This window comes from Piliocolobus tephrosceles, chromosome 12, assembly GCF_002776525.5.
Source record: "Piliocolobus tephrosceles isolate RC106 chromosome 12, ASM277652v3, whole genome shotgun sequence".
Lineage (NCBI taxonomy): Eukaryota > Metazoa > Chordata > Mammalia > Primates > Cercopithecidae > Piliocolobus > Piliocolobus tephrosceles.
In genome coordinates, this window is record NC_045445.1 from 123,395,530 (window position 1) to 123,408,138 (window position 12,609).

At 37.9% G+C, this 12,609-nt stretch overlaps 1 protein-coding gene across 3 annotated transcripts in view; it reads right to left on the reverse strand.

The window, feature by feature from the left end:
* POLA1 (DNA polymerase alpha 1, catalytic subunit) overlaps positions 1-12,609 on the reverse strand; it is a 324,710-nt gene that overhangs the window by 190,886 nt on the left and 121,215 nt on the right. For all 3 annotated transcript variants that reach the window (XM_023202598.1, XM_023202600.1, XM_023202599.1), the window contains exons 31-32: positions 6,726-6,857; positions 1,458-1,632 (exon numbers count right to left, since the gene is read on the reverse strand). In XM_023202598.1, coding sequence (XP_023058366.1) covers positions 1,458-1,632; positions 6,726-6,857 — 307 coding nt within the window. The remainder of the gene's footprint in view (positions 1-1,457; positions 1,633-6,725; positions 6,858-12,609) is intronic.

The following is a 12,609-nucleotide window of genomic DNA, read 5'->3' on the forward strand; positions in this document are numbered from 1 at the left end:
TTGCTTAGGCAAATGTTAAAAATGAGTTTCCACTTCCAAGTAAACACTGATGGGGTGGTGACAAGGGGGTAGCAGGGAGGAGCTCAGAAACATACTCAACAGGTGCAGGACAGAAAATATGTGACTTGATAATTCATCCATGGAAAATCCAGTCTCATTCTACAAACGCGGCTGAGCACTAAGTATATACAAATCCCACAGACTGAAGGAGTATGAACATATTTCTACTGACGCCTAAAAGAAGGGTGGGAGGTGGCTATCACTCACGGAGCCCTTCCTTTGCCCCAGACTTTGTGCGGAACATCTCACACACGTCATTTTCTCCCTCAGAGTAACTCTATTCTATGACTCAAGGAGCTAAGGTGTAGATCAAGGTTCAGAAGCTTGTGAATAGCAGAACCAGCATTGAAACCCAGGTCCCTATGCTGTCAAAGCCCATGGCTAAAGCTAGGTGTTCTAGTAAAAAGAGGGGAAGAATCTTCCATGAAGCAGGGACAGAATGGGCAGTGCCACATTTGGGAGACATTGCATAGCCTGAATAAGAAATAAGGCTGGATACATAGGTGGGAGCTGGAAAGTTAGTCTATAATTGCCAAAGTTAAGAGTCTGTGAGATGCCAGTGGCATCTGGGCTTCACTTACAAATAGAGGAGCCATCTCAGGGCATTAGGCAGTACTCTGAAAACACTCATCTTTGCTTACCACAGAAGAGAGAGGAAAGGCCTTAAAAGCAATGTAACTCTTTATGTACTTGGTCATCTAAAAATGAAATCAGGGCTGGTTATGAAATACATTTCTAAGCAAAAGACAACAATAGCAAAAATGACACAGCAATGGAGACAATCTGGTGACACAGCAAAAAGCCAAAGAGCTACTGAGGTCTCAGGGTTGGCTGGCACCTCCTGGGATGATGAGAACTTAGAAATCAGCCAATTCCTAGAGGATAACAGCGGGTCCAGTTTTAGAATACCTCAAGGAGAGCAGGATTCTCACAATGAATTGAATATTAAAAATTAAAAATTTCACGTTAAAAAGCCATGTCTTCTCACTTGACATGAAAATACCTTCAGCAACAGAGGCAAGATGAACCAATAAGCAACACACCATCAATCTTTTTATTAATGGAGGTACACTAATTAAAGCTATAACAATGTAAACTCAGTGACTGTAATGGCACCTGAAATCTTCACTTTACCCTTTCTTTTGCCTTCCCTCTCTTCCCTCAGTAGTCAGTGAGTGTCAACTACGGAGCAGGCATGTGGTTACAGTAGCAAGTATGTGGATCTCATAGTCTAAGAGTGGAGACAGTACCAAACAACCACAAAAATGCATTCCAAACTATAAACAAAGAAGTGACAGACACAATACCATGCCCATAAACAGAGATCTCAAGAGAAAAGGAAGACTCCATGTGCCGCTGTTACCATGTGAGGCTCTATGTGAGCTTGGGACACTTACCTAACCATGTAGCAATGAGGATAGCATCAATTCCGTCTATTGGTTCACAGATCCGAGCCACGACTGGGTGGATCTGCTGGGCCAGGTAGTACTGGGTGTCAATGGTTAGATTATCCTGTTTCTGCAGCTGCTCAGGCGCATAGGCCCTCTGACTTGCAGTGAGATTTGATCCATCCTAAAAGAAGATATGATAAAAAGACACACATAAAAAGAAGACGCGGGTAAAGTTGTGAGCAACTCAATCACAGACACTTGCTTGGTCAAACACAGAGGCAACAATTTAAATTTTACGTATCTACTTCTAAACATCAAGACCTCTTTTTGACCTATTGTTGAACATTTTGAGTAGGAAAATCAAGGACAACATCTCAATCTTGAGATCTCATCCAATGTCCAAGAATATTAATCCTGTATATGTTGTGGTCTATTTTTTGCAAAAACTTGAAACCAACAAGATAGCAATGACTAGATTAAATAATTTCACCTGCCATATCACCAAACACTGAGAAGGCTTGGTAACAATTAGTGTAGTCAGAAAGGCTTTTTAAGGAGTGATAATTTAAAAACATGTGTATGGTCTCCTTTATTATGTTAATGTGATCCCTTCAGGCAAGAATTCTTGTCAAACTAACTCAAAGATCCTGGTAGTAATATTTTCTGTGAGAGCCATGTATCACTGTGAAGCAAATGAACAAGGGCAAAAGAGTGGGGAAATGAAATCTATAGAGTAGTATTTTATATGCAAGATACAAGTAGAAGTAAAAATGACATAGTATCCTGGTAGAGTGGCAGGGCTCTAAAAGCCAAATATCTGGCCACTGGAATGAAGGGCATGTCATTTTGTACCATTTACCTGGTTCCTCCTCAAGAAAAGGAAGATGGGTCAGAAAGCCTCTTTTCAAGAGTTTTCTCTTTTACTCTACAAAAATAAAAGCTGTGAAATTCTATGTAATTGGCCCATATCCAGCCTTGTGAATGATGTCACCATCATCTGTGAACCAAAAAGTTATCTCTACAGGATCAACATCCAACAACTCACTCACTCTTCCTCTCATCTGAAACAGAATTTAATATTCAAACTAGTAAATTATAACTATTCACAGTGCTCAGCTGCTCAGCAGAACTGATTATAATGTGAATCCTATTCTTTCATTCCTGCTACAATCAGTTCCTTTCCAGCTCAGCTCCCAGCCCAAAGCAGAAGCAACCTTCCATACACCACTGTCTTTACTAGAGACCAGCGGCAGGGGCCTCTTTTTCTGGCTAGGCTCCTGATGAAAACAACCTGTGCCTGTTTATCAACTAGGTTCTACCTGTTCTAAGACAAAATGAAATACCTAAAAAGGAAGCAAACTCAGATTAAAAGACTTATTATTATTTGTCAGGAGTTTACAACATAGTAAAAGGAATTAGGCATAATTAATCAAGTTTAATTCTTGTTCTTTTAGAAGCTTGAATTGTTAAGATGATAATAAGGTGACAACCAATGATAAAAACCATGTGAAAAACTCCTCGGGCGGTGTCTTTTCACACAACTCAATGGTAGTTAGACCGCCTTTTACCAAACACATAAAATCTGAACAATTTACAGAATTGTAAAAAATTGGTCTATCCTTAAGATTACAGCAATGTCGAGTTTAATAAATTTTAATGGTGAATTAAAATGAATTTATAGATGTAAAATAGTAGAAGTTCTCACAGTAAAGCATGGTTTTCAAAAAAGCAGTTAAAAATTTCTGAGCATGCTTTCAGTTTAAAACGTTTTTATTTTAAATATTCACATGAAAGACTAGTTTTAACAAAAAGTGACACAAACATATTTCTTAGTGTATTTTAAAAATCTAAGCTCGAGCATGGCTAAATTCAAAAGACTTGGTTAGATGACAGGTTTTGCTATGTTGTATTGGAAAAACATTTAGGCTATGACCGAAGATACATCCTTCGGCAGGACACAGTGGCTCATGCCTGTAATCCCAGTACTTGGAGAGGCTGAGTCAGAAGGATCACTTGAGCACAGGAGTTCAACACCAGTTTGGGTGACATAGTGAGACCCCCATCTCGATTAACAAAAAAAAAAAAAAAACTTAGCCAGGCATGGAGGCATGCATTTGTGGTCCCAGCTACTCAGGAGGCTAAAGTGGGAAGATCGCTTGAGCCTGGGAGATAGAAGCTGCAGTGAGCTGTGGTCATGCCACTGCACTCCTGCCTGAGTGACTGAGCAAGACCCTGTATCAAAATTAAAAAAAAAAAAAAAAAAAAAAAAAAAAAAAAGCCTTCAAATATTTCATTCTCAAACCTGAGCAGGGCTCCATGGTATGTGCAAGAATATGTGGCATACACCTTTAAGAACAGATTAAGAAGCAATGCTGGTCTTCTTCAAGTGCCCATGTAGTAATTTGTGAACTTCACAAAGTACATACTTCAGAGAGACAACCAGGTGCAGTTGATTCATACAAAACTAGGTAGTCATCGTTAGTAGGAAACTAATGGGAAAATATTTTAAACTGGAGATAAGTGGGCCCCTTAAAATAATTATGTTAAAGGCATGCCTTATGGAAATTATATCTAATGAAAGTTAAATAGTTATGGATTTAAAACTTAGCCAACAAATCATTCATACAGGTTTAATGCGTTAACAAAGTACAATATAAATTACATACCAAAAACATTACTCTCTGAACTCGTCTGAGTAAGTTATCAGTAGAGTACTATTTCCTAAATGTAAATTTTAAACAAAACAAAACAAAACCTGTTTAGGATATAGGCTATTCCTGGAGGATACCCTTGCCTAAGGCAGCAAACAGTCCTCTTAAAAATGTGTCATGACCGGGCGCGGTGGCTCGAGCCTGTAATCCCAGCACTTTGGGAGGCCGAGATGGGCGGATCACGAGGTCAGGAGATCGAGACCATCCTGGCTAACACGGTGAAACCTCATCTCTACTAAAAAATACAAAAAACTAGCCGGGCGAGGTGGCGGGCGCCTGTAGTCCCAGATACTCGGGAGACTGAGGCAGGAGAACGGCGTGAACCCAGGAGGCGGAGCTTGCAGTGAGCCGAGATCCAGCCGCAGAACTCCAGCCTGGGTGACAGAGCAAGACTCTGTCTCAAAAAGAAAAAAAAAAAAAAGTGTCATGATGGGCCAGGCACAGTGGCTCACGCCTGTAATCCCAGCACTTTGGGAGATCGAGGCAGGAGGATCACCTGAGGTCAAGAGTTTGAGACCAGATTGGTCAACATGGCGAAATCCCATTTCTACTAAAAATACAAAAAAATTAGCTGGGCATGGTGGCATGTGCCTGTAATCCCAGCTACTCAGAAGGCTGAGGCAGGAGAATCACTTGAACCCAGGAGGTGGAGGTTGCAGTGAGCTGAGACGGCGTGATTGCACTCCAGCCTGGGCAACAGAGCAAGACTCTGTCTCAAAAACAAACAAACAAAAGTGTCATGATACATTTTCAAAAGTATATTCTAAAACTATGGTTGTGTTATGAAACAGAATAATTTGAGTGCTTAAAAGCAAAAACTTTAGGCAGATTTGGCTAGCAAACATGTTGAAAGGGCACATGTCCCATGGGTAGGGTACAAAGGCAAATTAAAGTCCTATAGTTTTCTTGGGTTATGTTAAGGAGAATAAATTAATAAAAAGAAATATGAACCATACTTTAAAAAAGCAAATAAGGCACATACCAGTGGATGGAAATCGCTAAAATCACATAAAGTTGGATATATTGTACTACATTAGCAACAGCCATTGTGAGCCTATGTATATCAATAAGACCTGAGAAAAAGGAACTTTAAGACCTAACATTCAGACATCAAGGAACACAAAACTGACTTTTAAATACAATGATCATCCTATTTTATAAGTTACCATACATCTTCATTGCAGGTTTAGCCAAAACACAATTGTGGTTTGATTTCATTATTAACGCTATTTCACTGAACCTATATAATTTTTCAAAGTTGTATGCTGCCATCTGTTCTTGTCATTACCAATTAAGAGCTTTTCCATGTATGTGAAGACATAAGTGAAAAAAAAACCTAGCTTATTTACCAAAATCTTTATTTGCATAATATGAAAATTGTTTTTTTGAGATGAGACTTGTCAGAGGCAATATGCAAAGCACATTAAGGGCTTGAGCAAGTCAGACATTTATGGAAATATTTTCCTGCAGGAATTGGCTTTCTGTAACAGTTCTTAATCAAGGGTAACCCTAGGGGGGAGACAGAGTCAATTGCTGATTCCTGTCCATGTACTTAAATCATTTGTTATGTACATCCACAGCATATAGCAGATATCAGCAGACTACTTTTAAATTTTCAAAAGACTCTGATTTAAAAACACATTGATTGTGGTTTGACAAATTGGTATATCAATCATATTGCAATTAATTTTTAGGTTTATATAAAAAAATTTTTTTTACTGTAACAATGCAATGCAATTACAATTAGGATACAACTCATAAATTTTTTAAAAAGTTTTATTCAGATAAATTATACCTTATGGTAAGTAGTATACAGCATTGTAATTTGAAAGAATTTGGATAAATGCTATGACCCTGACTTATCTTTACAGAGAGAAGGGATGAGACCTCTCCTTTGTTAAAACTGTAGTTAAGGGCTTCAAAAATCAAAAAAACTGCTCTTCTCTCTTACTCTCTCCTCACCCATTATAGGCATGCTATTATCAAAAGAACTGGTAGTGGTTTAAAACTGTGTTCCAGAAGGCCTAGAAGTGCCTTGTGAAATGGAGAAGTAAGGCTAAGGAGGTGGGCCCTCTCCACTTGAAGGAAGGAAAAAAACAAAACTAGTTGAATTGTGTGGTTTCCTCATATGGCATGTTTGTAGGATCTTTCAACTTCTCCGTATAATCATGTAGTTCTTTTTCTTTCACATAATTATTTGGACATTTGCTAGGAAAAATGGCATTTATTCTTTTATTATTCCACTAATATTTATAATGGGGAACTGCTGCAAAAGGAATGACAAATGAGGACTACTGCTGAACATATGGCAAAACTTACATTTGCATTAAAGTTAATTTAGGGTTAAAAGAGTAGCTACTGTTATAATCCTATCATAAATGTTTTATGAAAATCCTAATGACATATGCCACACCTCTAACTAATGTTTTTTAAACGCTATGAAACTAACCAGACTTTACAACACCAATTACTGGGGAGAATGCTAAATAAGACACTGTGGCAATCTGGATTTTACTTCGAGTTCTTAAGAGGTATCAGAGTCTTATGAATGTCAATAGTTTACCTGACAGATGACGTATGACACAGTATCTCCAGCTTTCACCTTTCCGCCTCCTTGAGAATTTATCCAGAGGGCAACATGTACATGAGGTAGGCTTTTTTTATCAGGGTAATCCTGGGGATCCTTTGTCAATGCCTAAAAGAGGGAACAAAAAAGTTCTAAGCTTTAAAATAAAACCCTTCTCGCACAGATATACACTAAAAACATCTTTGCTAGAATCATATTAGCAACATAAACATAAAAATTGACAGAAGCTGTATGTAGAAAACATTGCTACAGAATCTTTAAACATCCCATCTTCAACACTCCTCTCTCCTTTGTTCAATAACTAACATAACCAGATGCAACACCAACAAAAAAGAAATATAAGTTAACAGGCCATGTTGCATGATACTTAGATATAAAAAGTTAAGACTATAAATTCAGTGTTATCCAAAAGCAATGGCAACAAAAGCCAAAATTGAAAAATGGGATCTAATTAAACTAAAGAGCTTCTGCACAGCAAAAGAAACTACCATCAGAGCCAACAGACAACCTACAGAATGGGAGAAAACTTTTGCAATCTACTCATCTGACAAAGGGCTAATATCCAGAACCTACAAAGAACTCAAACAAATTTACAAGAAAAAAACAAACAACCTCATCAAAAAGTGGGCAAAGGATATGAACAGACACTTCTCAAAAGAAGACATTTACGCAGTCAACAGACACATGAAAAAATGCTCATCACCACGGGCCATCAGAGAAATGCAAATCAAAACCACAATGAGATACCATCTCACACCAGTTAGAATGGCAATCATTAAAAAGCCAGGAAACAACACGTGCTGGAGAGGATGTGGAGAAATAGGAACACTTTCACACTGTTGGTGGGACTGTAAACTAGTTCAACCATTGTGGAAAACAGTGTGGTGATTCCTCAAGGATCTAGAACTAGAAATACCATTTGACCCAGCCATCCCATTACTGGGTATATGCCCAAAGAATTATAAATCATGCTACTATAAAGACACATGCACACATATATTTATTGCGGCACTATTCACAATAGCAAAGACTTGGAACCAACCCAAATGTCCATCAATGATAGACTGGATAAAGAAAATGTGGCACTTATACACCATGGAATACCATGCAGCCATAAAAAAGGACGAATTCATGTCCTTTGTAGGGACATGGATGCAGCTGGAAACCATCATTCTCAGCAAACTATTGCAAGAACAGAAAACGAAACACTGCATGTTCTCACTCATGGGTGGGAATTGAACAATGAGAATACTTGGACACAGGAAAGGGAACATCACACACCAGGGCCTGTTGTTGGGTTGGGGGGAGGGGGGAGGGATAGCATTAGGAGATATACCTAATGTAAATGACGAGTTAATGGGTACAGCACAGCAACATGGCACATGTATACATATGTAACAAACCTGCAGTTGTGCACATGTACCCTAGAACTTAAAGTATAACAAAAAATAAATAAATTAATTAAAAAAGGTCTTAAAAAAATAAATTCAGTGTTACATGCAGTCTTAATGTGTACAATTCTCTCACTGAGTTAACTGATCAGTTGGGACTGATGAATAACGGCTACTCTGACTTAATGATTGTTTCTCAAAGGTTCCTCTGGCCTAAATAAATCCCAAAGGCACTAGAAATCACTGGATTTACTCATGCTGTTAATCAACCTCTACAGAGGTAGAATGAATTTTGTAACAGAAAGTAAGTACAAGAACAGGAACAATGTCAGCCTTGCTCACAACTGCACGCACAGTGTTCCTAACGATGCTTGATATATAGTAGCAGCCAAATATTTGCTGAATACATTATTTCACCCCATCTGTAATAATTCTCAGAATAATTTGTTCAAGTATTATAAAGTACCACAGGATGAATAAGACACAGTCATCTGCTATTAGTGGAAGACTCTCTACCCTCCACCTCCCCTCCAAAACAAAAAATAAGCTATATGTGCCATAAAGGAGATGTGAACAAAGTGCTATGGAGAGAACTTAGAAAGGTGAGAATGATTTCCACCTGAGAGCAGAAATCATGGAAGAAAAAAACTTAAGCTGGCACTAGAAGGAAAAGTAAGATTTTAAGAAAAGGTAATGGGGGCAAGAATATTCCAGGCAGAGAAACAAAAAGGCAAAGGGTGAGAAAAAACGCACTCTAATATTAGACTGGAACTCAATACGCATAAAGAAAAGGAGGGGGATACCTAGTCCTGGAAGGGGTAGGTTTCAAAAGACAAGAGAAAGGATGAGGACCAGGGTACTGCTTGATGAGCTCATCTGTTCTCCAAGTGTGGACTACAGAGCCCTGGGAGTTCCTGATATTCTTTCAGGGGGTCCTGAGATCAAACTATTTTCATAACGACACTATCTGTACTGATGATACAGAAGCAATGGTGGGCAAAACTGCTGGTGCCTTATAAACATGAATCAGGATGGTACTACCAAACTGTACTAAGAGTCACTGTATTCTTCACCACCACGCATAGTTAAAAAAAAAAAAAAAAAAACACTTTCACTTAAGAACGTCCTTGACAAAGCAGTAAGAATTATTTTTAAAGCTCTCAATAGCAAAGACTTGGAACCAACCCAAATGCCCATCAATGAAAGACTGGATAAAGAAAATGTGGCACATACACACTACGAAATACTATGCAGCCATAAAAAAGAGTGAGTTCATGTCCTTTGCAGGGACATGGATGAAGGTGGAAACCATCGTCCTTAGCAAAGTAACATAGGAACAGAAAACCAAACACCACATGTTCTCACTTATAAGTGGGAGCTGAACAAAGAGAACACATGGATACAGGGAGGGGAACATCACATACTGGGGCCTGCTGAGGGGTAGGGAGAAAGGGGAGGGAGAGCATTAGGACAAATACCTAATCCACGCGGGGCTTAAAACCTAGATGACGGGTTGATAAGTGCAGCAAACCACCACAGCACATGTGTACCTATGTAACAAACCTGCACGTTCAGCACACGTATCCCAGGATTTAAAGTAAAATAAAAAAGAAAAAGAAAAAAATACAACTCTCAACCCTCGAGTGCAAGTCTACTATTTTGTGTGATAAAACAGAAAGTACACACAAGGCACATCTGAAAAAAAAAAGATTGCTCAAGAGAAAGCATTTGTGCAACTGTTTGAGTTGCAAGCTAACTAGCTGCATTTTTCACAGAATATAATTTTTACTTGAAAGAATAATGGGCAAACTACGGTTATTCTGACCTGGGTATTTGGCAGACAATTTCTCAAAAAAGAAGTGAGCCTGCCACTTCAAGGCAAAAAAAAAAAAAAAAAAAAAAAAAAAAAAAAAACTGACAGTATATATTGTCAATGATAAAATTCAAGCTTTCAAGTGCAAATTAGAATTTTAGAAAACTTTTCAACTTCTGTGAGCCTGAAAGCTTCCCAATGCTTAAAGACTTTTTGATATAAGTAGGAATATTTTAAAACATAATTTTTGATATTGTACAATGAATGTGTCTATTTTGGAGGATCTGTATAATTCAGGGAACCAACATTTAACAAATGATCAACTCACGCCACATATGGGTAAAATATTCTTTCAAAGTACAACATAGACCAATAGATTTTAATATAAGAGAGCATTAAAAGTTCATTGATATGGCTTCAAATTTCACATTACAAAGAAAATACCATCTGTAGAGTTCTGGTGCAGGATCAAAGAAAAATACATTCAACTGTCAGAAAAAAACACTAAAATACTTCTCCTTTTTCTAACTACATGTTTGGGTTAAACTGGATTTCTTCCAATACTTCATCCCAAACCACGTTTCACAACAGATTGTATGCAGAAGCAGAAATGAAAACCCAGATGTCATCTACTGAGCTAGACATTAAAGAGATGCGCAAAATTGTAAAATTTGCAAAATTTTCTTTGTTTTGAAATATATAGTTATTTTTCATAGAAAGAAATGCTATTTTTTTGTAATTATATAATCAGTTTATTGCTATTTTTAATTAAATTAACAAATGTTTTTAAATTTCTAACACACTAAATATCGAGATAAATCACATCAACAAGAGCTCTTGGGGTCTTCAATTATTTCAAGAGTATAAAGGTGTCCTAAGACCTAGAAATCTGAGAAATGATGTAGAATAAAGCAGGTCCTCAAACATGGCTGCACATGCCCAAGTTATGTAAACTTACTAAATTTCATACTCAGTGTAGCAGAGTACCTAGGAAACTCTCCCAAGTATTTCAATCTCCTCAAACCTGGAATATGTGAAGTTTTGATTGTCTTGGACAAGCAATACAGTATAGAAATCTTAACTGATATAACAGTACTTAAGAAATCCATTATCTTCTTCAATGGATTATTCTTTAGTGCAATGTTAAGAAATTCTAAATTTCAGCTGACATACTTTCCAATTATTAGATGTAGGCTATTTGGGGACTTTACAAGCTAGTTTTAGAAGGCTTCATTTAAAAAAAAAAAAAAAAGCTTCCTGGTGGTTTAGGCTCAAGTTAGCCAGAGCTATAAAAATCAGCTGTGAAGTATTTTATGTTACTTTGTGAAATATATTTAAGCTAAGATTGCAGTAGTTCAGCAAAATCACACATGCTGTTTTTCGGTTGCTTTTGGCAACAAGGGCTAAAATCTCTAAAGGTAAATCCCATCACTTCATGCATGTCTCCACCCTAATTTAACCTGTCATTTTCAAGCCCTACCAGCAACACTTGGGAGGCCGAGACGGGCGGATCACGAGGTCAGGAGATCGAGACCATCCTGGCTAACACGGTGAAACCCCGTCTCTACTAAAAAATACAAAAAACTAGCCGGGCGAGGTGGTGGGCGCCTGTAGTCCCAGCTACTCGGGAGGCTGAGGCAGGAGAATGGCGTAAACCTGGGAGGCGGAGCTTGCAGTGAGCTGAGATCCGGCCACTGCACTCCAGCCTGGGGAACAGAGCGAGACTCCGTCTCAAAAAAAAAAAAAAAAAAAAAAAAATCTTCTCATGAGACCATCCACAACCAGTCACCCAGTCACATACATAGACTCTTCCATTCCACTCTCCTTTGGAGGCAGTAAAATGTAGAAACTGAATTGCTCACAAGTTTTAAATAGTGCAAGTATTTAGACAAATGCTAAAGATTATCAGGATACATGACCTTTAACATATGAAGAGCTTACTGTAAATAGATACAGAACTATAATAAAGATAGCCCTTTCATCAGAATTTACTGTACTTACATCAATACTGCAGAAATTCTTCTCTATTAAATAAAAGTTAAGAATAATGGGACAGTAAATGCATTTTTCTTTTTCTTTGCTTTTTTTTTTGAGACGGAGTCTTGCTTTTTCACCCAGGCTGGAGTGCGGTGGCGCGATCTCAGCTCACTGCAATCTCTGTTTCCCAGGTTTAAGCGATTCTCCTACCTCAGCCTCCTGAGTAGCTGAGATTACAGGCACCTGCCACCTCGCCCGCCTAATTTTTGTATTTTTTAGTAAAGATGAGGTTTCACCATGTTGGTCAGGCTCATCTTGAACTCCTGATCTCATGATCCACCCGCCTTGGCCTCCCAAAGTGCTGGTATTACAGGCACAAGCCACCGTACCCGGTCGACAGTGGTGAAAACTGGTGAAACTGGCATATTTTGCTATTATCAATTGGTATCATCCTTTTACAAAGCAATTTGGCAAAAGCCATACAGATATTCACATCTTTTGACTCAAATATTTTCCTTCAAGGAACCTAAAATAAAGTAATTCATCCAAATGCAAAAAGGTAAATAAACAAAGATGTTCAATAGAGTTATTTATAATAGAAAACATTTAATAATCAACAAATTTAAAGATGTATCAGTGAAACAGAAGATTAATACACTGATTAATTTGATTTTTAAGG